This window comes from Leptonotus elevatus, chromosome 4, assembly GCF_054856555.1.
Source record: "Leptonotus elevatus isolate MCC_2025b chromosome 4, RoL_Lele_1.0, whole genome shotgun sequence".
Classification (NCBI taxonomy): domain Eukaryota; kingdom Metazoa; phylum Chordata; class Actinopteri; order Syngnathiformes; family Syngnathidae; genus Leptonotus; species Leptonotus elevatus.
Window position 1 is genome coordinate 13,280,806 of NC_141242.1, and position 26,302 is coordinate 13,307,107.

At 40.3% G+C, this 26,302-nt stretch overlaps 1 protein-coding gene across 1 annotated transcript in view; it reads left to right on the forward strand.

The window, feature by feature from the left end:
- Window positions 1–26,302, forward strand: part of sema3d (sema domain, immunoglobulin domain (Ig), short basic domain, secreted, (semaphorin) 3D) — a 42,398-nt gene that overhangs the window by 7,961 nt on the left and 8,135 nt on the right. The window contains exons 2-14 of the mRNA XM_086073325.1: window positions 4,817–5,061; window positions 11,252–11,412; window positions 14,461–14,523; window positions 14,626–14,742; window positions 15,128–15,221; window positions 16,173–16,301; window positions 19,577–19,713; window positions 22,047–22,161; window positions 22,742–22,811; window positions 22,902–23,046; window positions 24,112–24,334; window positions 25,017–25,105; window positions 25,289–25,330. Of these exons, the coding sequence (XP_085929451.1) occupies window positions 4,854–5,061; window positions 11,252–11,412; window positions 14,461–14,523; window positions 14,626–14,742; window positions 15,128–15,221; window positions 16,173–16,301; window positions 19,577–19,713; window positions 22,047–22,161; window positions 22,742–22,811; window positions 22,902–23,046; window positions 24,112–24,334; window positions 25,017–25,105; window positions 25,289–25,330 (1,593 nt within the window). The 5' untranslated portion in view covers window positions 4,817–4,853. The remainder of the gene's footprint in view (window positions 1–4,816; window positions 5,062–11,251; window positions 11,413–14,460; window positions 14,524–14,625; window positions 14,743–15,127; window positions 15,222–16,172; window positions 16,302–19,576; window positions 19,714–22,046; window positions 22,162–22,741; window positions 22,812–22,901; window positions 23,047–24,111; window positions 24,335–25,016; window positions 25,106–25,288; window positions 25,331–26,302) is intronic.

Consider the following 26,302-nt stretch of genomic DNA (forward strand, 5'->3'; position numbering starts at 1 on the left):
TTGAAGACAAGCTGTTCCATTTGCTGGCTTGAAACAGTCACACTTATCAAAAATAAAAGAAGCACATATTTATATTTTAAGTTTGATTTTAAGACTTTGAGGCCAGTCAGAGCCTGTGGACATGGGCAGATGCGGTCCGCGGGCCGTACCTTACCCAGGTCTATTTTATGAGGCGGCACTATGCCGGCGTCTGGCTTCAAATCTGCCAAGGTTGTCATCAAGTTTGTTTACTGTCGCCCCCCCTTTCTCTCCCAAAGCCCATGTGCAAGGCGCTCTGCCAAAGACAACAGGGGGGTCCCCAGGCTGGAGCTGCCAGGAAACACTTGATTTTGTTTAACTCGCATGGCACAGAGCGGCGTGCTTCTCTACCCCTGCTGTCACTCTTCATCTATTTTATTGACTCTCAAACTGGATAGACTTTATCTTTTCCAGCCAAATTACTTCAGAGTTTTTTTTAATGCTCCTTTATTTGAGGGCCGGCATCTGCAACAAGGCTGCTAACTTATTTTTGCGACACATGGTATAAAGTTATGATTTGTTGTAGTCCCACTGAAGCGACATGTGTAGACCTTCAAAATGGGACTGTCACATGTAAGTCGGGTGACAGCAGCTCAAGCGATGTCCGATTACACTAATTGTAAACAGAAGTATGAGTCAAGAAGGAGATTTCAACAGGTATGCGCATTGAGAAATAGACATAGTGGAAACTCAGAAATAGATGATGTTCATTGAGTGATTCATCATTTGTTATAGAATTTGTTCATATTAAAGCTCTGCCAGTCCCAGATTTCAACTCATCACTTAAAACGTATTTTTTTTACAGAATATTTCTCTGTGTAGGATGAATCACACACTTCTTCGGACAGTTTTGCACACACTCCAATTTCTTTGGCTTTGTTGTGAGTTGTTGTGGTGGTAGTGACAATAAGGCAGACGTAGGTGAAAAAGAAGCAGAGAGGCAAGGCAGTACTCAAAACAAAATGTAATTGTTTTCCACAAATAAAAGCATGCAGAATCGATTAATAGAAGACCAACAATACACAAAGTAGCAAATCAAAACTAGGAATGGACTCACAAAAATGATAGGAAGTGACATGAACACCAACGAGAAGAAATGAGACACGAGAGGCTGGAGGGAGCTGATTGGTTTAGACAAGGGATCGATGAGAACAGGTGGAAACTAACCCTAATGAGCAAGACAAGTCAACGACATATGAGGAAATGAGACATAACATGTATCGAAACTAAACGTAATCTGACATCCTATTAAACCATAGGTATCAAACTCTGGTACTCAAGGATGAGCTCATCAGCAGGCTCTGCAGAAAATTGATAAAGATTTGATCATTTCATTTGATCAGGTGACTTGGAGGAGAGAAACCTCTAAAACATGCAGGATAGTGGCTCTCGAGGACCGGATTTGGACACCCTAGTCAGAGGCCATGTCTCTAAAAACATGGGTATATCACACAAACATTGTTCTATGCGTTTTGGCTGACAAAATCCTAACAGTGTTTCAGGGTGCTTAAAACTGAATGGACAGTTTGTGGCTTCTTCAAGAGCAACATATAACAAAGTTGCACTATTCAGACATACAAATGCTGATTAGCGTACAGTTTATAGGCCTAGATAGAGAACTTATCTCTCACTATACTTGGTATTCACAATGTGCTACCAAGGTGGCTGTTGCAAACATTTTAAGGCTTCTAATTGGCTAAATAGCTACTTACATAAATGAGATTTGTTTTGGTCCCTGAGTGGAGACAAAAAAAAGAAGTATTTTTAAGCGCAAAGAGGTTCAGTTGGATTCACGTTCTCTATCACACTTAGGCAACCGCTGCTGATCCGCCATCCGTTAGGCACAACTCTGTATCTTAAGTTTGTAACCCCCGCAGGTGTTAGGGTGTCTCAATTTGTCATCTTATCTAAACATCAGTGTGTTAATCGGGGACTAATCCTCTCCAGTTTATTACTACAGTGCCTGATACGATAGCCCTCATTCAGTGTAACCGACTCAACTTTCAAATAGCGCACGGCAAGCCAGGACATGGAAAATAAACAAAAAGTCAAGTGGGGGAATGGACACTCTTGCCAACTTGCCATTGAACATTGTAGTCTTTGTGTGGGGGTGCGAATGAATGAATGCATTCATAATGTCATCTCCTTTGTAATTAGTTTGACACAAGAAGGCCGAGAAGAATATTTCCGATGACTCCAAACTGCAACGGTGTGCTTGCTTAGAGCACATGAGACACGAGCGCTACATCGCCGCTATTAGTTTGGCTTGACTTTGTTCACGCGGTCATTGAGAGGCTAATTATGTTACAAGAGACGGAAGGCGGGAAGAAATCAGGGAGATGTAGCAATGAGAAGCTAAGGGGGAGGACAAGAGGGATGCTTGAGGTTCATGAAGCACTTCATTGTTTGTCGGGTTCATTAGTGGCTCAGATGGCTGTGAAATGAGCCGGAACTCAGGTTTGATCAACCGGGCGGGTGTGTAATTAAACTTGGTAATTCAATACGTTCAATACATGCAATCTGCTGCTGGAATATATCACTTCCTCCTTGAAGTGGAAAACAATTGCTCTTATGGAGGTTGGAAGTTGGAGTGGTCGATACACAAAATTACAGAGCTAATGATTGAGCAGTGATGTGAAATAAATTGCTTGAATAACATTTGTTGATCAAAGTTTACTCTGGCAATAATAGTTGAGATGAAGGAGGCTCTGATTGTTAAGAGTAAAGCGTCCACATTTTAACAATAAACATCAGAAGTCCAGCTGGACACCGCTTCAAACATTTATTACTGCAGTATTACACTCATTTTTAGCACATTACTTGGTTCAAACATGAAGGAAATTGGGGATGAGTAATTGTAAATGATTTACCAACAGTCCCTACTTTTTTGCTCACCATTAATTGACACTTTCCCCTGAGACATGCAATAATCAAATGCCCGTCGTGAAATAAACGGCATCTTTATTATGCGTCTTTTGATATATCCAGCACTTTTTGGGGCCTCAACAATCCTCAAAAGTCCCCAGTTTGTTGAAGCATGTGTGGTCTGTCCCAAACACACCCACCAATTATTTTCCTTTCAAATTGCATCAGTTTACTAAATTTAACAACCCCCGTAGTTGTCTGGTCCTCTGAAGTTGTGGCTTCTACGGAGCCCCTAAATGGACATGGTGGGTTGGGGGACTTTGAAATATGTTTCTCATTAGGGCAAGAAACTTTATTGTTGAGAAAACGTTCTTGTTCTAATGAAAACGTTTTTATTTTGTTAGCACGAGAACGTTTTTACGTTAGGACGAGAAAGCCGCATGCGTGGACGGGAGACCCTATAACTACATTTCAGTTTGTGCTTCTGCACGAAAAGGACATTGATGCTCTACTTGCAAATGAAGTTGTCATTTTCACACAGAATCACAAACTGAAATGTAGTGATAGGGTCTCCCGTGCACGCATGCTGCTTTCTTGCCCTAACGTGAAAACTTTCTCGTTCTAACAAAAAAATAAACCATTTTTCATTAGAACAAGAACGTTTTCTCGTTAGGACAATAAAGTTTCTTGTCCTAATGAGAAACATATTTTAAAGTCCCACACCCCACCATGTCCATGCTGCTTTCTCGTTTTAACGTAAAAAAAAATTGCATTCTGACAAGAAACTTTCTCATTCTAACGATGACAAAGTTTCTCTTTTGTCGTCTTAATGAGAAAAATCTTTCTTTCTTTTTTTCTTTTCTCCTATGTCCATTTAGGGACTCCGTATCTTTTAGACTCTGATAATCAATAAAATATTTTTAATTTCGTCTTCAGTGCAGCCCGGGTTGAGGACCCCTGTTGTAGAGTATTACAGAAGCCACCAACAGAAAAACTGAAAGTGCATTGACCAAGTTCAGTTTTACTTAATTTGTAAGAAGAGATGGGCCAGTACATATCGTGTACAGATAAACGTGCCCATCCTACCTTTTGATATGGAGTGCAGTAAGCAAGTAAGTATTTTCCTTGACTTCTGATCTCAGAACTAGAAATCACAAGTAAATACAATGAGACAATTAAACATTTATCTGGTTTCACAGTCTTAAGGGCTTTCTGGGGCAAGCTGCAACTACAAAGTGAACCACGACAAAAATGAGTTTGAAAGCCATAGTCTATGCAAATAGATAATAGTATTCTGTGACTCAATCGTGTTACTATTAATCATGCCCGTTCCTACCTCGCTCTGAGTATCACAATAACAGTTTCTTCCACGTCACCCCATGTTCACTCATTTGTCCTATCATAATACAAAAAAACTTGTGAGTCTTTTAATACATCTCACTCATCCCCAAGTGTGATCTAATGTTGGTGTGCCCAAGGCCTCTTTCAGTCCAACACATGATGTGGGCCATTTTTAACCGACCATAAAGGAGGAGCTGACAGCGTCATTGGCGACCGCTTGGAACTTTTGCCAAGTATCATTTAGGCGCAGAATTAAAAGAGTTATCTGGGTGAAAAGAAGATGGAGGAGGGCGAGAGTGACTGATAGTGGAGTGTAACTTATTTTGCGGGAATGACCTTTGTGTTGAGCAAACAGGTTTAAAGGCAACACAAAAGGCAAGAGCTGAGAGGTAGGATGGCCGAGGAGAGAGGGCAACATGCCTGCAGGGCTCCATGGTGAAGCCGTTCAGTGGTCACAAACACAAGTGTGTACATATCCTGCACTGGACTTAGAATAGACTCACACACACACACACACACACACACACACCCCCCACACACACACACATATTGCTCCTCCCTGGCTTCATCCTATGCATTGGTCTCCCTCCAGGGCAGCACAGAGGGGAAATCAGACCCGTCCACGCGCCATGGAGCAAAGAGGCTCTCGCCATCCAAGTCCAAATGAAGATGGGGCTCAGCGCTGCATGTCTGGCAGCAATTATGGCAGCAAAGACAGCAGGATTAGGGCACTATCCCATCCAGGAGTCCCATTAGTGGGATTGATGTTCTTGGCCATCCTCCCGCTTGGAGCGAGCATCAAACAAAGTGTCCCTCGAGTCAAACTGAGCCAGAGAGGTAAGGGATGACAAGACTGTTGATTTGTATGATAGTTTCATGTGTTTATCTTATGTGGCCACCTTTTACGACCCTTCAGTGTTTACCTCAATGTATTATTAGCAGTTTTTCCCTGTTATTAAATAATAATTTTGCATTTGGTCGTCCCATTCTTGCTTGTAAATTCTAAGTGACTACAGATGCTGCATGACAGAGAAACTAAAATACTCTTTTTCCTTTGGATTGACAGAATGGTGTGCTCACTGCATCCCTATCTGTGTAGGAAAGTGGAAGATGAGAAATTCAACTAAACAGAAATTGTTAAATGCATATGTAAAACTGTTAGATTTACAGCAGTATAGAATTAATTATGAACAATTATTCTAAAAAGATTAATGACATTCCCAGTTTAAATTTACTGTCAAACTATACTGAAAAAAAGGGGAATCACACGTTGAGTATTCAAAACAACCACACAACTGTCATCCGCTAGCTTAATACCAACACAAAATATGAAATGCCAACGATTTGCTAAGTAAACAATAAAATATTTCCTTATTAGAAAACACATTACAAAATATTTTTGTTTTGTTTTTCAGTGAGCCTGGAATGGATTATTGTCATTCCATTCATTTAAATTGGGAAAGATGATTCCAGATATTATGTCTTGACTTTAGAGTTTACGTACAATGAATCAAGTAACTTTTTTTTTTTGATGTGGCACATGAATAAAAAAACAAAATTTAATTAATCAATACACTATTAGGAAAAAAAACAATATACAAATAATGCAACAAATATTTGAAGACACTGTGTAATGTAGGTCTGGGTTTAAAATAAATAAATAATCGATATCGAATACATTTTCCTTTTTGAGCCTGATATCAATTCATGGTTTTATGAATCGATTATTTTTATATTTTTTCCCTCCGATACATTTTTGTGTATCTTACTGTTTTCTTTAAATGTATTGTTCAGATTAATTTAAAAGTATTTTCTTACATGAATGAAAGACCTGACTTATTGCACTGACCATTCAGAATCTATATTTACAATTATTAAATTATTTAACCAGTTACTGCCAGTTTAATTTGGAATTTGTTTGTGGAGTTTTTAATCATGCCCTTGACCTTTAAGAAGAATTCATGTGCCATAATTAATCTATATCGATTTAATTGAAGCGGATCAAATCAAATCTAGAAAAATCTAAATCAAATCGAACTGAACCCCAGTGAATCGAAATCGAATCGATTAAGGAAATTAGAATTGATACCCAGCCCAACTATAATGTAAATGCCTAGTGGGATTGACAGGTAATACTTTATCTATTCTTGGTCTACACTAACATAGCTCTTAATCATCACTATTGGACTTTATTTCACTCTTGAGAGAAATTTCCAAGCTGTAAAAGTTAGTGCCTCTACATCAAATAAGTAGTGAAATAATTGTGCTAACCACATCAACACAGTATGGCTTTGTCTAAAATTTCTTCACTGGCTTGTGTGCACGATAATTGAATTTGTTTTCCTGTAATTTGTCACCTGAAAAGTACTGAGAGCATATTCTGGAGTGAAATGAGGAGCAGTCCTATTTGTTACAAAGTTCAATTTCCTGGTCTAAGGCCGTTTGGTTCGCTCCGTTGGGTGAATATCACCCAGTTACCTCTGCTGTGTACGCCATGGGTATTAGCATTGCGCCACCAGGGTAACATCAAATGATGGCTTGCCGTAATATTCATTTCAGACTTAAGCCCAAACGCTACTTCAAAGGCTTTTTTTTAATTTATCGCTCTTGCCATGTATCACCAACAGAAACCACACAAATGAACTTCAGTCTTGCTCATAAACCCAAATTCCCACAGCTACCAGAAAGTAAACCGAGGCTGACCCAATGCACAGAGCTCTCCCCTGGTCAAAGTCATTGAAAAAGCCTACGTGGCTGCAAATAGATCCATATTTATGTCCTGAGTGTCTACTATAAATAAAAAGAAAGTAGCTGTGGGAATTGCGCTCTGTAGTGTTTACTCAGCAGTTAAGGTATCCTTTCAACCCGCAGCAGATCTTTCACGTTCCTCTTCTCGTCCCATTATGATGCAGTTAGAATCTGGACGTACACTTTTTTGTATTTTGGCCTCGATTGTCTGTTTTTCATGTGCCCAGCTGTTTTTGTGCTCACGGGAATACCCTTTTAGACCTCAGAGTGTGCGACAGTAGACAAAACTTCCATGTTTGGTTATCTCAGTCAGACAGTGGACGCATCTTCGTTTCATCACTGCACATTCTTCAAACTTCACATCGGAGCTAACCTCCCATGAGAATTCAGCTCGACGGAAGGAATGTTATCAAAGCAATAAATTCACCCATGCTTCAGAGACAACCTCACATAACGGCAGGGTCACGGGTGCCCCTTTCCAGTCAGTTAGCTTTAGATATAATAATATCTTCACAGTTAATTGCAGATGCACCTTGCTCACTAAACTAGCTACCTTCCCAAATTTAGGATGGTTGTGGGCCATACTTTCTTTGGAGTGTCTCTGAGGTTACAGGGTGTATCAAGTTTATGATATATGAAATTTTCAAGGTTATGAACGGTGTGCCGTTAACTTGTTTCACAGCAGTGTATCACTATTTCAGGAAGAGCTTCCTACTTCTACTACTTCATTTATTGAAGTGACAACAGGAAGCTCAGCTTTACGTGGCAGAAATGAAGATGTTAAGGTTCTCTTTTGGAGTGGATAGGTTGGATGGGATTACAAATGAGCTCAGCGGCACAGCCATGGTTAGATGTTTTGGAGACCAGACTTAGATGGTTTGGACAAATACAGAGGACACATAGTAAGCATAGTGGTAGAAGGATGATTAGGAGGGAGCCAGGCAATAGAGCTAAAGGAAGACTGAACAGAAGGTTTATAGAAAAGGATGGTGCGCAGTGGCGACCCCTAACAGGACAAGCCAAAAGGCAAACAAAAATAATCAGTAACAGCATCCATGCATAAAAGCTATGCTACAATGCATTAGGTACACCTTTAGCAAAAACATTTGGAGAAGGCCCATCAAAACATCAACCCTAACTAGGGAAAATATGTGACTAAGAAGATTATGCCTTTACTCGAGCGGCAAGGTGGCATTCTGATTAGCATCCTTAAAGTTCTGAGGTTCTGGAACCGGCTTTTGGCTCCATCATTCCTGTGTGTAGAATGAGTACCCCCCCCCCACCCCCTCATGGCTTCAGTGAAGGCTAAATTGTTCATAGTTGTTAGAGTGTGAACAGTCATTTGTCCATATGAACCCTGTGATTGACTTGGGACCAGTCCAGGGTATAGCCTGCCTCTCACCCAAAGTCAACCGTGATAGGCATCAACTCACCCATAACCCTAATAAAGACAAGCGCTGTTGGTAACAAATGGTTGCATGACTTTACTACTGCATTTAAGTAGCTTCATGATAGACTATGACATGTTTTGACCTATGTAAAAATTCCGCTGTAGAAACAAAACCAAGGACCCCATGGTTTATATCTTAAACACTGTCTCCTCATTTCTGCCCTTAAACCAGAGCAAGGGTCAATGGGATGAAGTTACACACTGAGACAATGTTGATGAGTTTTAAATAAAATTATTGGTCAAAAAGCTTGTTTGGCTGACTTTAGTCAAAATAGCCGATGGGTGTAGAAAGAGCGTTTGGTTTATCAGCACTGCCTACGCCTGTTTGCTGGTGTCTTACTCAAGCCGGTGTGTGTGAATGCTTTGCGAGAGGTTCCAAGAGCTGCTGACTGCCAAGGCTCTCCACTTTAGGGAGAGGTGAGTGGCATGGTGCTAAGAAATATCGGCTGAGCAGGCTGATTTAAAAGGGCTCACTGTGCTGCATGTTTACAGAACAGATTAGTGTTCGCCGATGGGGCGAGCGAGCCTAATCTCCCTCCTTTGCCGTGAGTTTGAGGTGTGTTGGGGTGGGGGGGGGGGGTACCAACAAGCGGGGGTGCTTTTGTGTGTGTGTGTGTGTGGTTGTGTGTGCGAGGGCTTATGACTTAGAGGAGGTATTAAATCGGATTGTGAGGAGTGGATGAGATGGAGAAGTTCAAATATTGAAGGTTGGTAACCTCTCCGATCCTTCACACTAAGAGGGTAATCACAGTGTCAATCCTTTCAGAGTGACTCCCACAGGACTCCCCACATAGTGAGCCAGAGTTTATCCCAGGCACGGTGCTGCAGCACTGATGCACTGAAAGACAAGAGTTTTCCTCAGACTGCCATCAAGAACACACAGCACTGACAGTATAGTCAGCAGTCATCTCCATGGTAACCGTAATAAATTCTGTCAGACCATCTTTCCATCTGCTGTACATCACAATCTTGCCCTTGATTCATTTTATTAGTAGTTTCTCGAACAGACTGTCTGTAAAACCCTTCAGGGATGCCTCAAGAAAAGAACATAACTGACTATGAAAGAGTTTTATTTTCTCGTAAGTCATTTTCACGGCAAATTATTTGTGAGACAAGTTATATAAGCTCTAAACGCAACCAGTTGCTACTCTTTCTCCAACAATACCATCTTCAGAGTCTCTGGCTTGACCCACATTGATGTTGACTACGCACAAGGATTTGCCATTGTACAAATTGAACAAGTTTAACAATTACAGTCCCAACTGTGTTCCAAACAGATTGGCGAGGAGAACATTCTAAACACACCCCCGTACCTCAGGAAAATCACTCAGGATAATCTTTCAGAGACATCTGGGAATCGGTCCTTTGCTGACTTGGAAGTAAGGGAGGAAAACGGCTCAAATTTGGCCTGTGAGGACCCAATTTCTATTTATGACAATAGAAAATGCCTTTCCTTATGATTCTTAATACTTATTTATTTATTTTACGGTCAACCACCATGATCACCATTCTACTAGTCTCTGAGGAAAATTCAATGCTACACCCTGATTTTGAAACATTTCATACATTCTTCTTTACCTTCCTTAAAATGTATGGAGTTATTGTCAATGGTGAACACCAGCAATTAGTTTTGCTTGTTATCGAAAGCTCCTTTCACACTGGCTGTTGAAGTTACTGAAAGAGGAATGAAGTCGACCCACGGAGTTCCCAATTTTCCCAGCTTCGGAGGCTTACAACAACAGCAAGAACAGCTACGTGAAAGAAAAATACATGGACATGTGCATGAAGTTTTTCAATGTGCCAGCAAACTCTGTATATGAAGCTCGGTTTCAGCCACAAAGTACAGTTTGGTTTAATCGCAGTGCAGTGGTACCTACAGGATGGAGCTTACTGCTTATACTGTTAATTGGTCAACAGAGAACTGTTACTTACTTTGATGCAACAATGGGAATGGAACACAGAACAACAAAAACCTCGCCTTTTCTCAAAGGTACCATTGATGTCCTGTAATACAGGAAATGGCAACATTCCAAGAAGGAAGAACAGAACATTCTGAAGGTCCATCATTGTATTATTATTATTTTTATTATTTTAAACATGTCAAGTTCCTCTTTGCCAGTATTGTAGTAGCAGTATTGACATGTCTCCCAAGGAGACACATTCCAGATCATGGTTTACTCTATACTGTCAACTGTACAGCTGTAAGATGAATTGAACTGTATCGTTTGCCGAACATTGATACGTGTTCATTGGCAGCAATCTACACGTCTAATTTGTCAAAGTTCTTCCTTTCACGGCTCATCAGAGCAGGATCTTGATGGATCATGAATGATGTGTGACACAAGATGGCCAAGATAGCCTGAGTTGTTTTAGAATCTTATCAGTTTGCAGTACAGACGGCTTGAGATGACGCATTTGCTTTTCTTCGCTCGATCTGCACAGTGGGAATGTAAATCCTTGACTTGAGAGATGTCATGGTCAATGAACAGGCTGTGAAAATACCCTGATGCAGATATCCATAAACACACCCATTGAGATAGGCAGACCCTTTTCTATTGTATCTATTTTTTTTCAATCCGGTTTCTCGGTGAAGGTGTTGAACCACACGGGATTAGACCGTTTCACTTCAAGCCAGTACACGTTTCTCTCGACAACAGGAAATCCAGTGCTTGTTTTAGGGATTGAGCTCCGCTGAGAAAAGATCCAAGAAATATCCTGCTGAAATATTATTTGTGTAGAGACTTCACATCCACATTTTTCATTTTTACAACACAATATTGAACAAATCTGTCATTTGTCTGTGTTTTTTTTCCCATTTATCTCGAGCAGAGCTGCTGCAAGCAAACAGTGTTTCTCTGTTTTTGGGCCCCTCCGACGGCCTCCTGTCACACTCCCTGCTGCTGGATGAGGAGAGGGGTCGTCTTCTGCTGGGAGCCAGGGATCACATCTACCTGCTTGACCCTGACAACCTGGCCAAAGATCCCAGAAAGGTACACAATGGCAGGGGAATGTGAATATGTATGAGTGCAAAGCTGGGAGCAAAATTGGATTCTTTCAGCAATATTTAGCATGAGAAGCTATGCAGGTCATTTGCCAGGGTTGACAGATTGTTTAAGACAATGCACAAGTGTTTACAGCAGCTGTAAGAATGCCTCCACCCACTTAAAGAAAGTGCATCCATTCATTTCTGTAACACTTGTCTTTTGTAGGGTTGGGACTACATAGAGAACATCTCAGCTAACTTTGGGTGAAAGTGGGGTGCATGTGGCATTTTATAATATGCTACCCAAAGATCCATCTGCACCATATTGTCAGAACGATCAACAAACAAATGAAAGTAAAGGCCATAAGTGTCATGTCTGGGAAGATCTGGTTTTGGTTGAGGGTTCCGATTGGTCCTGAGTGGGTTCCAGCCCTTCCGGGTTGACCAATCCGGGCCCTCAGCCACTTATGCCTGGCCCCAGGTGTGGCTAGTTACCCAATTAGTGTGAGTGTATTTAATTCTCGGGTGGTGATCAGTCGGCGTGGGATCATTGCCGCTGGTCACGGTCACCCCCGGAGTTCTTTCTGTCATTTTGATTTTGTATCTTTTCAGTTTGTTGTTTAGTTAGCATTAACCAGTACCCTGGTTAGTGTTTTCTGCAAAATAAAGCACGCCAGTTTCGCACTCCTGCTGTGGTTCTCCTGCCTCCCTGCATTTTGGGTCCTCCACTTCACACGCCGACAGACACCACGCCGCTCCGTGACCACACCGTGACAATAAGGAGGAAAAAAATGCTGTGAATTCACTGAATTGTAAACCTTACCTTTGTGAGTCACAATTTACTAAGATTATATAGTCTGAATAGTCACTGCAAACAATGGCGTTCGTTCTTTGAGAGGCTCTCATTACTCCATACAAGGATCCGAGAGTAAAACAGTGTTTTCAGTGGAAAAAATACAAAATAAGTGGCAATGTAAGATGGCTGTCCTCTGACTTCAGCTGTGAGGGTCCAATTGGTACTCCATTCATGTAAGTCCATGTATGAAACCTGTGGAAACCCATGGTAACACCAAGCCCTGCCTCTTTGCACAAGTTAGCAACCCAAGCCCCGCCTCATTTTTCCTACATTAGCCAATCACAGTGGTCATTTGCTTTGCTGTTCTCCCACACATTAGTCCACCTTCTTTTTGGGCGTTTTTCTGTGTAATCGTTGTACTTCTGCTCTGTGTTGTGTTCTTCTCAACAACCAGTCAAAGTTGGTCTTGCACTCCTTTATTGTGCGGCTACCTGAGTGCACAAACAATGAGTGAGCGCGGCTACAAATCCTCGTGTTGCTCTCCCGAAGAGTCAGAAATAACGCTAGTTGAACGCGTGCTAATCGGCGCTAGCAACCTAGCTCTGCTCGTCGACGGACAACGGGGCCAAAACGGTGCCCAGCGACCCGCAAAACAAGCTCAAAATCGCGCCAAATATCCACAGCAATTAACCCCTTAACACAACGCGACCCATTCGTTCTAATATTTAGTTTTATATTGAAAACAATTACAAGAGAGTGACACGCTGTCTAGCTACATCGGCAGCCAAGAATTGCCGAGGCTTGCTCGCACGCAAATGACGTCACCACGTAGCATGCGCATCATTCGTCATAAAATGTACAGTGCTTTTGGTGACTATTGTAGCCTGTTACATCTGCTTTCGGTCTTCTTTTTGGTGTTATTGTCAGTTGGCAAACCAGCTCGTTTGTGTATTATCGCCTACAACTAAAATATTAGCCTACAATTTAGGGGCAGTCTAGAGTTCTGTGATACTGTAATCTTCCCAATCCTCCTACATTCAAACCCTCGTTTGGGGTCATTGTAGGAGTCTTACTAACATCTGCTTACGACAAGCATGCACGGTTGAGCGCAGTCAGTTAACGGATCATGTCTTGACATTTAAACCCTAAAATGCAATTACGTTTGTATTGATTGATTCCTGCTCTCTGTTCCAATGTATACAGTACGCCGGCTACGCTAAAATACGCTCAATATTGTTTAAACAGCTGAGTGAAAGCGGCTTTCGGCTATGGGTTATTATATGTAAACAAAAAATCACATACATTCAATAAATACGCATTTGACACACACGTCTACACAAACACACGCATGCATTCTCCATATGTTTGAGTGTTAATACTGCCCAGGTTGACCTGCGAGTGGAGCGGACGTGTGTTTATTTGATCCTTATCTGGTTGTTTTAACTCAACGTCCTACTCTCCGAATGTTGCCTCTCTGGTCACTGATACTGATGCTGGGGAGATTAGCACCGCAAGGAACATATGCGGGGCCCTTTAGGGACCACTTTGAGACACGACCTTGAGCTTTTTCTGTAACTTGAGACTTACCGAAATGATGTTAAAGCACATTGTGAACATTCCAGGTGTTTTCACCTTCCTTTTGAAAGGTGTGTGGTTATAAAGCTATTCTAAGATCCTCATGTGATGTAGTAAAACAAGGGTATTGATCTTCATTCCTATAAGTCCTTTCATGGGCTTACGGCACTTTTACGTATGAATTCCTGGCCGGCATTTTGACTCATGAGATGTTTTAACATTGAAGGTGGTATGTTTGCATGCCTATACGAGCCCGATGAAACCGTTTGGCGATAGCTCCTCTTGGTAGGCTTTAGGGGGAGGCAACGCGCTAAGCACATAAGCCTGTTATAACACATGTGTGAACGCGGCGAGGTGCACCGAAGGGAAAGCGTATGTTGTGCGACGTGTGATTTATTGCAACTGCACACGGAGGTGATAGGCACCACGCAACAGTAAAAATGCCAAATTCCACTAATGTTGTGCCACAACAGGAGGGAGAATGTCATCTTTTATTAAGTCATGATTTATCCCGACATAATACAGTTACGATCTACAAACATTGTTTCTCTTTTTAAAAGCCATAAAATAGGGTTTGAAATATGAACTGAACGGCCTTGAGATGGCTCGTAACTTGAAAATCTCCACTTGTAAATCGAGGGCTGACTGTAAATGCTAAAATAATGTTGCTCTCTCTCTAACTAGATTCATTGGCCTGCGCCTCGCAACAGAGTGGAAGTATGTAAACTGGCAGGCAAAAATGTGAATGTAAGTCACTCGCAGTATGCTTACTTGTTTCTAAATATCCATTGAAAAATATTATTTCCAAACAATTTCCTCGTTCCATCTTTTTCTGCTGTGTCATGGCAGGAGTGCGCCAACTTTGTGAGGGTGCTCCACAACTACAACCTGACGCATGTCTACGCCTGTGGGACAGGAGCCTTCAATCCCAGCTGTGCTTTCATTGAAATCACAGGCTCAAGACAGGTACAAATAATGAAGAGAATCGCCGGAAAGTTCTAAAATGTTCGTTGGGGAGATTAATTCTGTGTAACAATTCTTCTTGGCAATACATTTTAGACTTTTGTATGGAGCGTAAATTTGTGGCCAAGCAGCTCATCCCCCTGTCTCTGGTTTGATTGTTCTTTGGTGCACTGACTGATTATAAAGAAACAATCAATTTTCCATATCTCATTAGGGTGAGGATGAGCCTGCTCCAATAAACTGTTGGGCACAGGCAGTCAAAATTTGGTATATCTTACTCCTCAGAATACATATTCCTTTCAAAGAGATTACAACAAAGAAACATTCGTCCAAACACAATCGTCCAACGTTTTTGATTTGTGCCACTTTGTATCACTTTGTTTGTCAGGACGGTGTATTCCGGCTGCTGTCTGCTACAGTGGAGTCCGGTAGATTGAAATGTCCTTTTGATCCACTGCAAACTTTCACCTCAGTCCTCACAGGTATGATGAGCCATTCCATGATACAACAGCTGAAGTTGTAAACGGCATGTTTGTTCAACCATTAAAATTACATCATCAATAAGAGCAAGCAATTTTCAACACTCATTGGTCAGTCGTTTGTAAAAAAAAAATGACAATCACACGTGTGTAATGACCAAAAGTATAGATTTTTAAAAACAAAAATATGAAATTTGCCAAATTGTGACTTGTGAGGTTTCGGCCCAACGGCAGCGATATATATTTGGGGTGTCAAAATTAGTGCATTCATTTTCAAGTTCCTTTATTAATTTTTTTACGCGCTATTAATGACCGCCTCTTACTAAATTCCAGTCTCAACGCAGCAGACACGTCCACGTCAAAATTTAGCAGTAATAAATTGAATAATTATGCATATATTTGTTAGAGATTGGGGTCAATTTATGTTTCATAATTTAAAAAAAAGGGGCAGAATTTCACAAGTTACTTCATGTTAAAGATTAGATAGCTCTTAATATGAAAGGAAAAATGCCCTGAGCTGTCACTGTCTTATAAATGCAGTTATGCCATCTAGTGGCAGAAAAGTGACCTCAACAGAAATCAATATCACACTCGTTTTTTTACATTATCTTTTTAATTTTAACTAAATGTTATGAATTATTATGAAAATACTGTATCAAGGACTAAAAGATGCAGCCATATTTCTTAGTTAACCCCCCCCCCCCACTTTTATGTTTACAAGAATATGAAAACTTGGAACAAAAATGTATCGTACATTTTATTGTACATTTAGACACAACAGATAAAAATGGTTGATTAATCACTTGAAGTCATGTGATTAATTACAATGAAAATTTTTAATCGCCTGACACCCCTAATACATATACGTACAAAGCAGGGTAGCCTAATTCCCCACCTACAATTTATGTTCTCCTTAAGATCCCTGATTGAGCTTTCCCTGTATTTTTGATCCAGACCAGTATCTATATGCGGGCACTGCCTCGGATTTCTTGGGCAAAGACCCGACGTTCACACGCTCCCTCGGCCCGCCACCTGACCAGAACTTCATACGCACCGACATCTCCGAGGACTACTGGATCAATGGTACACACACACATTGCATTGAAAACGTATTGCATTTCTCTCCCCAAAACTTCTGCCACAAAGAGCCTCTCTGTGCCTGCGAGAGGGTTATTAGAATTCCAGCGCAGAGGACAGAGCTTGCTTATTCATTTAGTGTGACCTTTTTTTTTTTTTTTTACATGAACACCATAGCCGAGCACGGCTGCCACACCTACTGAGGAATTTACAGTTTGCAACAAATTTAACGCTGTTAACCGCACACAAACAGTCACACGCTGACCTGTTCTCACGATATAAATCCATTTTCTATACCTCATGAGGGTCCCTGTTGAGCTGCAGCCTATCCTGGTTGACTTTGGGGTACACAGGACCGGTTGCCAGCCAACCGTGCGGCAAGACAAACAACCATTCACACTCGTGCTTACACCGATGGACAATTTAATGTTCTCAATGAACCTAGCATGCATGTTTTTGATATGTTTTTGGAATTTGGTAGCAAACAGTACACATGTTAACCCTTCAAGGAGTCTTTACAGGTTTTCGACTTACAATGTTTCAAGGCTATGAATGGCTCGGAGCATACTAGTTTGAGTAGAATATGAAATCGTATCATCATGCTTACTTTTTGATTTGATTGTTTTGAGGTATTTGTTGTAATTATGATTTCATACTACTTTATACAGTGTAGTAACTAGCGTGCAAGTCTTTGAGTTTTGCTGTAATGACTTTTATTCGCCTATTATGATGCTATGAGTTTTTTTTCCCTCCAAATATCACACTGTGACCCCCTTAAGTATCATATTTTGGATGCCTTTTTCTCGCTCTTCTTCTCCCTTTTTCTTATTTGGGGAATTAGAGTGCCGCCATTGGGCAACCTGTCAGTCTTCACAGTCCTGTCCTCTCCGTTCTTTTTATGTTCCTTGGGTTGACACTGAAAAATGAATGATGTTGCTTTTTACATATGACGTGCAATGTAAATAAAATAATATTTCCATTTCCACGTAGTAATGAAAGCCTGACTTAAAGTAGCACTAAGGAACTTTTCAACCTTAATAAAATATTTTCACAACTCTTCTGATGAAACATCAACTTAAAACTAGTTGAATGGTACCTTTGCCATGGCGTGAGGGGGTCTGTATCATTTTTACTGGTGCTAAGCAACTTTGAGGAGGATGCTAGGAACACTTAACCTGACAATAGCCAGATTGATTTGTGCTTCACTCAATCAAGTTCCCCACAATATCAGTTTGGGACTGCTCCGCGTTGATTTGCTCGGGAAAGACGGGGCATGCTGTACAACACTTCGAGCTGATTGGACGAAGAAGAATCGTGTGCACGGCTACCTAACTTTTGTTTCGACCTATCACGGCAAAGGATGAAAATGGCGTCACCGACATGTGACTGTTGTGACTAGCTGATATCATGGCGTTGAGCTTATGTTGTCGGTTTTGCAATGTTGATATGCGGAAACAAGAGACTAATTCAGCGAGAAACAGAATTCATTGCAGTGTCCACTTATTTGTCCACCGGCGTCGCCATGTTTGATTTGTTTCACGGCTTCGCCGCTTCTTGTTTTCGTCACAGCTGCATGTCCCGCCCTCAAATACAATGTCGCTCTGTGATTGGTCCAAACCACCAGTGGTTCGTATCGGTGGAAATCAATGGGAGCAGTGCAAGATGGATTCTTGGGAGTTTGTGAACTCACAAATACCGTGAGAATATATCTTGCGAGAGCAAGGTTAAAGGACACTGCCACACAAAAAATACAAATGTTCTGACTGTTTTATGGCATAAGTCAGAAGCTACCCCTGATGAACGGACAGTCAAGGATCAACATTGGCCCGGATTTCACTCGCTGGAGTGAGCTAAAAAAAACGACGCAATGCGCTTGTCCTCATGTGGTCTTTCTTCAGACATAACAATACCGCTTTTGTCCATCATTACATCTGCACTATTTCCATGCGCACGCAGAAACTCTTGTGTTGACAAAAAAAATTGGGCAAACTCAAGGTAGTGTCATTGGAAAATTTAAAAATGGAAAACTTCATCGTTCTCTGCTTGGCAGTGCATTCACTTTTGGACAAAAGCTAACTAAATACTCATCTTAGCCGTTAACACAGACTTGGCGTGAACAGTGATGACTTAATTGTCTTCTGTGGCGCAAACGTTTCCACTTTCAAGTGTGTTCCAACTTCCAGCCATTGATGGCTTGTTGTACTTCAACATTTGTCAGCCGTATCTAAATCTTTGCACATGGCCTCCACATGTCACAACTGCTGAATTGTATGGCGCAATGACGCCTCTCTGGCTCTCGCTCGGTCTTACTAGTATAGACAGTATATATTGTACTGTATATATAAACTGAGTGTGTGGTGACAGGGATGGAGAGAGCTCATCATTTGGTGATGATTTTCTTTCTCTGCGTGCCAATGGAACATCTTTTAATCACAGAACTAACAATAACCTTCTGTTGCTGAGCGCATTAGCGGCCATACGTTAAGCTGTTCCAGTCGGGTCGTCACTCCGACGTTGTTGGCTCAGCTTGCAGATGTTGAGCTAATGTTGGCGTAACGTCACTGCGACACTTTGAACTTGCCTCCCACAAGATCCCCAATGCGAGACACGACATGGCATCTTGATAGTCGGCAGCATTCCTTACATTGAATGGACTGTCTTGTCCATCCACACAAGAGTCTCTTTTAATTAAATTAATTTGTCTTAACATTTGAAGTATACACTCTAAAAACATTTGGTCAAAAATGACCCAGCTATGGGTCAAAAATGGGCCGATCCTCTACTTTGGTCAATTTGACCCAACTTTGAGTCAAGAAATTGGTCTTTTAGTGTAAAACAACTCATAAACATTGGTCAGATCCAAAATTGGGTCATTTTGTATGAAACAACACTGAAAGTTGGATCGGTCCATTTTTGATCCATAATTGGGTAACTTTTGACCCAAATGTTTTTAGCGTGTGGTAACTCCTTGCATGTCCATTGGTCACTACTCAAGAATTAAGCTAATCATGTTTTTTTTTCTGTGGAAACCAGTAGTGATGGGAAAATGAAGCTTCATGAAGCACTTGTAATATTTTTTTTACTCCTCTAGATGCCACTCTTGGTTGAAAGATGCAGTGGAAATGTAATCAATTTGCTTTGCACTAGCCTTTATATTTAAACCAAGAGCACCATCTAGGGGAGTCAAAAAATATCACAAGTGCTTCATGAAGCTTCATTTTCCCATCACTAGAAACCAGTACAGTACCCCAAACAAATTATTGTTGTCTTTGTGTCTTTAGAGGCTAAGTTCATATCGGCACACCCCATCGCGGACACCTACAATCCGGACGACGACAAAATCTACTTTTTCTTCCGGGAGGTGTCGTGGGAAGGCAACGACAAGAGTGTTCTGTCCCGCGTGGCTCGTGTTTGCAAGGTGAGTGTGACTGGATGCCTCAGAGAAGTGCATAAATGGCGAAAGAAAAATCCTCTCACACACGGAGAGGAGCCATAACTCACAATGTCATCTGATAGGATAAGGATCTCTATGTCATCCACTTTAGATGTGCTTTATCTCCCATACAAGGAGGCCTTTTCTCCAGACAGTCTTGTTTTGCACTGCTATGAAAGAGAGACTTGGTGCTGCTGTCAGAGGCAGTAAATCATGTTTGTAACCCTGCTTGCACTCACAAAAGCAAACCGGGTGCACTTACTGAGACCCTTGCACTGTACTTTTGTTAATTGTTGATTGAGAATTTTGTTGATTTTATGGTACTGCAATGCCTTGAATTGTTTTCAGCTACAAGCCATTGCTTGGTAAATTTTTTAACTTTGTGTTGTGACACTAAACCTGAAGCATTAGGGATGTTCAATACTATTCCCCCCCCCCCCCCCCCAGACAGATACCAATATCGAAAAATCTTTTTAAGCAAAGACCTACCAGTATATATCTCAATATAGCATTTTTCGTTAAAATTGCATGGAATTAATTATATTATTCTATGATCTTTTTCTATTTATATTCTATTCATTGCTCCTGGCGCTTGTCCCCTCTGCTTTGCTCTTGCTAGCTTTTGCTAGCTTATCCCGCTAGCTGCTGCTGTTAGCCGCTCCAGCTAGTCCTTGCTATCCACTTTGGTGAACTGCTCCAGCGAGTTCTTGCTAGCCACTCCCGCTGCTCCTTCTACTTGCTTGCTCGCTCACTCCAAATAATAATTAGAAGTGATTGGTTGTCGCCTTGCAAAGTGTGGCCTCTAAAGCACCGCAGTGCGTGTGCTTCAAAATCATTGCATTCGCCAAGAGATGGCCCTAAACAATACACACTGTTCCCTTAAAAGTAAGGCTGGTATCGGCACAGATATCGATAACTACTAATGGTATTCTCCCATCCTAATAAGCGCGTTTTACATATGCCAACTTTACAAACATTATGCTACCATAGGTTGTGAAAATGCACATAATTGTTTTGTGGTTGCATTTTTCATTTTTCAGTGTCTGCATTTTGCCAAATGTATTTGAAAAAGAAAATGAGTGCAGATAATTTAATCAGATGAGTGTATATTAGTGTAGTCAATGTGTCACTGTATTAGATAAATCAGTTTTTCATATGAAGGAATTGCAGCAGAGACATAATAGATTTCACTAGAGGGTTTTTAATTTGGTTCTAGCTATCTTGCCAGCTGAATTGAATGTGCTACAAATAAAAACTAAATAGGAAAATAGTAGGACACAATTTTAGTATAGATCATTCGTACAAAACAGATCAATGTCTTCAGGGCGGAACTGTCAGGTTTAGGCAAACTTTGACCTAGTGGAGTCACGTTATTAGTTAAGTTGTTATTCAAATTTGCTGCCATTTTTAGCAATTAAGCATCATCTATTGGTTAGCAATTTGACCAAATATCGATAGGAAAACTTGAAAATGGTAATGGCCATTTCAAACCACATTTTTTTCAGACAGGGAATTGAGTTTTTGAGCATGGAAAAGACCAAAACATTGGCTAAATAATTTAAGACTGGTTGACGGGTGTTGCTTAGGCTAACCCTACTGCAACTTTTGTACAGGCTCTCTTACTATTGTCTTTTATTTAGCTTTTTGGAACATTCATGACAACTGAATGCTAATCATCCAAAATGTTCCCACCTAAAACATCTTCTTCTTTTTTTCTTTTCTTTTTTACCTAGTGAGATTACATTTTGACAGTTTAACTTTGCTTCCTCTTAAACTGATAGTTTACAGCAACATTGACGTAGGATGGGGAGTCCAGACAGACTCACGGCTGATAACATTCATTTAAAACCTTGGGTGTGTGCTGGACCTGGGCCAAAAGGGAGCAACCACCTAGAGGTTAGCTATTAGCGCTCGAGATTCCTTAGCTATATTCTTGTGGGGATAGCGTGCGGCGTATTTATGGCTTAAGATAAAGCTGCAATGCAGATGGGAAGGGCGACCGTCTGGGTAACAGTCAGTGTCTGGGCAGAAACTGAAAACCACAAAACAAATACAATTCATCTAGATTATGTTATCAATCAGCAACTACGCCTGTTTTTATTATTTTATTTGATCCAACAATACTCAGCACTTCCTTTTTCCAGCCTCATCTCCAGGATGTTATTAACTGAACAATGATGTAGTGGTAGTAGCAGCACAACAAACACAGCTAGCAAGCACATAGCATTCAGGGCATTTAATTAGCGTGTAAAAAGGCTGCACCGGAGTTTGTCCAGCTGTCTTCAATTTTGTTAGTGATGATAGCGGTTGTGTTTCAGAATGATGTGGGTGGCCTGAGGAGTCTGACCAACAAATGGACCACCTTCCTCAAGGCCAGACTTGTGTGCTCCATACCTGGACCCGACGGAGTGGACACACACTTTGATGAGCTACGTATGTCCCTCATATTCCATTTTTTGGGCTACAAACTATGTGATCATGATGATGATTTAGCACCGTCTCATGATCATGCCCCCAACTGGGGCTCATTTGGGTAAATTCCCTAGCAATTTTGGGTGTGGGTCCTTGGACTATTCCATAAATCCTGTTGTGAATCTCCACCAAAGTTTGTGGATCGTTTGAACTTTGTCGTTTTTTCAAAAATTTCCAGCCAGCTTTATCGTTAAAGTAACGCAACGTTTTCCCCACTTTAGCGGCTTTTTGAAATGTTATGAAAACATTAAGACGTGCGAACCCTTCGCAGCTCTTAATTCATCAGAATCCCATTTGCACTCCTCTGAGAGGAGTAAAAGCAGTGGAAATTGTATTGAGGCTGACTTTTTAATATAATCTAATATAGTGCCTCAGTGGGAAAAGGTGCGATAATATCGCACGGTTATGAAAGCAGTAAATTTCAGGGAGCCGCTTGTCTTAAATAGGAATAAGAACCTCGGTACTAAAAAGTAAATACTGTACCTATTAATCTTTCATGGGTGAATTTACAGTACATTAACACTGCGTGTCTTTCTTTTAGAGGACATTTTTATTCTTCCTACCAGGGATCCAAAGAACCCAACCGTGTATGCGGTCTTCACCACCTCCAGGTTTGTTTGTTTGTGGTCCACACCACCTGCCATCTCCTTTATTGTTATTATTTTTGAAATTTTGGTCTCCTGTTGTGATCTGGCCCTCAGCGCCATATTTCGGGGCTCAGCCGTGTGCGTGTACAGCATGGTGGATATAAGGGCCGCGTTCAACGGCCCGTACGCTCACAAGGAGGGGCCAGACCACCGTTGGGTCGAGTACGAGGGGAGGATACCCTACCCACGTCCTGGAACGGTTAGTAGATCATCAAACACAAATTAATGAAAAGCTCTGGAAAAACTAGGAGACCAAAAAAATAAAAAATAACACAGTGGACTTTTTTTTTTTTTCTTCCTGCAAATAAATACTCTTGGAATTTTAGAGTAAATTTAGTAAAAGGACATCAATAGGAAATAGGAGTTCAGAACAGTTAGAAAAGTGAATTATGTAATACAGCTCTGGAAAATATTAAGAGACCCAAAAAATAATGGACAATTTTTTCATGTTTTGACCGTTTTTTGTTTTGTTTTCCTCCAAATAAATGGACTCAATAACAATGCGTGTAAAATGCTAAATCGCAGAAATCAATAACTTTGTAGTTGTCTCTGATTCCCTAACTAATTTATTGATGATTTTTATTTACCATATTTTATTAATTGTTTTTTTCAATAATTTTTAGTAATATTTTTACATAATTGCTGGCATTTAAAAAAATAAAATTAATTAAAATACAATTTCATTTTGATTTTATTCATTTATTTATTTATTTAATATATATTTTTGATTGTTCATTGTAATATATATCCAATGTTTTTTTTCACTAATATATTTGCACACCTGTTAATTTCTCTAAAAATACACTTTAATTGTAGATTTTTTTCCCCATTTCGGTTTTAAAATGTGGCTTTAAAGTCCTTAATGACATTTATATTAACTTAATGGCATTTTAATTTTAGTTTATTTATATTTAGACACATTTCTTTACCAGCATTTTACTTGATGACACTGCAAAGTGCCCCAAAAATCATCAAAATGTTTTTGCTATATTAATTATTAAAACGATCATTTTACCCTCTACATATACTCTCTGCAGTAAATATTATTTTTCAATTACAACGTGAAAAAAATATATATAACTGGTATTTTCAGCCTGCCATGCTTCACACGGCCACCAGAGAGAGACAAACGCAAAAAGTTGAATGAAACTTGTCAGCCTACTTTTACCAGTCTTTTTTGTTTTTGTAAAGTACTTTGCTTAAGAGTGAGACTGCATCCAATTGCAAAACTTAACATTGTATTCTGCTTTCCATTGTTTTTTAGTGTCCCAGTAAAACATACGACCCTCGCATCAAGACCACCAAAGATTTCCCAGACGAGGTGGTCAGTTTCATCCGTTACCACCCGCTGATGTTCCGTTCCGTCTACCCACTGAGCGGCCGGCCCGTGTTCACGCGCGTCCGCGTGGACTACACTCTCACCCAGGTTGTGGTGGACAGAGTTTTAGCCGAGGACGGCCAATATGAGGTTCTCTTCTTGGGGACGGGTGAGTGTGTCACCGGTGCCTGCTACCCAAACTGGCCACTAGGGGGAAGTGTTATATTAAGTGAGCATCAGCAGGGTTTTTATTGTGGCGACAGGGAAGGGTTTTTGTTTGGATTCATTAAAAAAGTGTGCAATAGTATTTCTCAAACGTTTTAAACCAGATACTGCCAAAAACAAAAAAAACATTTAACAAGTAAACCAAAATTGTATATATTTAAAAGTGAAATACTGAATTGTACTTAGAATTGATTGTGTCAAACAGCTGAATGTCTTTCACAATAAGTGACATGATTTGGATTCTGATTTAATAGCTGTGAAGGGGTTTAAGTGTCATTCACAACACATATTGAATTGGTTAGTTGCTTGGATTAACAAAACAAAATAAAAAACAGCTTGACATTTATTTTAACACAACTGTTAACTGGGGGGTGTTACATTTCAATGTAAATTTTGAATCAAATAATTTAAAGGGCTTGAAATGTCTTTCGCAACAAATAGGTCTAATTTTTTTAATGCAAAAATGTTGGCGACCCTGCTGAACATTTTTTTACCACAAGAAAAAAAAAAGCTGGAATTTGTTTAGACTGGTCATTTGAGAAGACAAAATTGTGTGCAAAATTCTTTCAAATACTTGAAATTTCTTCCACAACAAAAGTGTATCAGTGTCTGTCTGTCGGTCACAGATGCTGGCACAGTTCTGAAAGTGGTGAGCATCACCAGAGACAAGTGGTCCTCGGAGGAAGTGGTGCTTGAAGAGCTTCAAGTGTTCCAGGTTGGATGTGAAAGAAACACACGCACACACACGCACACACCAATTAAAGTGACTTTGCGGAGGATTACTTGACATTACAATGCCAGCTGTGCAGTGACAAACAATGAAAAATAACCATTTTTTTCTTTTTAGAAAGTGGTCCAAAAGTGAATGTCATAATCACGTAATTATTTTTGTTTACAGGTTCCCGCTCCAATTCTCAGTCTGGAGATTTCTTCCAAGCAGGTTAGACCTCATTTTACATCTTTACTCTTCACTTACTTACTATAATTGGGTTCAAAGTGTGATGGAGGGCTCGTGGGAGGTGGAGTTTCATGGACGGGTGTGGGTTGGATTTTAAGTGGACACCCGAGTGTACACACGAAGATATTGTGCTCATTTATACGATGGAAAAACAATTCATCAGCATGGAAATTGTGCTTCCAAGCTGCAAATATTTGTGCCAAGGTCACCTGTGTTACTCTTGGACAAGACGACCGAGCCACGCAGAATGATGTTGAATTTGACAAAATGTTTTTTTTTTCCACAACATCAATATTATCTGTAAAGAACATCAATATTTTGATTATTACACCGGGAACCCAATTTTTGTTGAGTTTGTGTCTGACAACGGTTTTTAACAAATTTTGGGGTGTGGAATCCAAAACTGTTTTTCGCTACCACGTCAAGTTTTTGAACTATAGGATAGGATCCTTGTTTTATTAAAATAAATAAATACAAATAAACATGTATGTATGTAAATAAAACACTAAGCTGGAATAGTTGCACGTTTGAAGACTAAAAAAAAAAACTGGCAAAAAATTAAATATAACTTATTTATGCCCATGGTTACAAGGTTAAGAGAAAATTCAGCGCTAATCTTCCTAATTCCTACTATTCTCACTTTCTGTTTACAGATATTAATAGTACTAACGTATTGGGAGGTGCACATACCTCTCCCTATACTGTCTAAATTCTAACTGTACAAACAAGTTGCTGCAGATGAGTCAATTCGTAATCAGATATTCTTTACTACAGTCTTACTACAGCTAGTCAGTGGAATTTTGCTTATCTGGAGGGTAAGCTGTGGAGAAAATACTTGATGTGCTACAGAAGAAAACTGACTTTTTGAATCAGCATGCCATTTTTTTTTATCAGCATAAAAATCTAATTCAACAGAAATATTTATTGCAATTGTTCCCCAGTGTTATTTCTGTG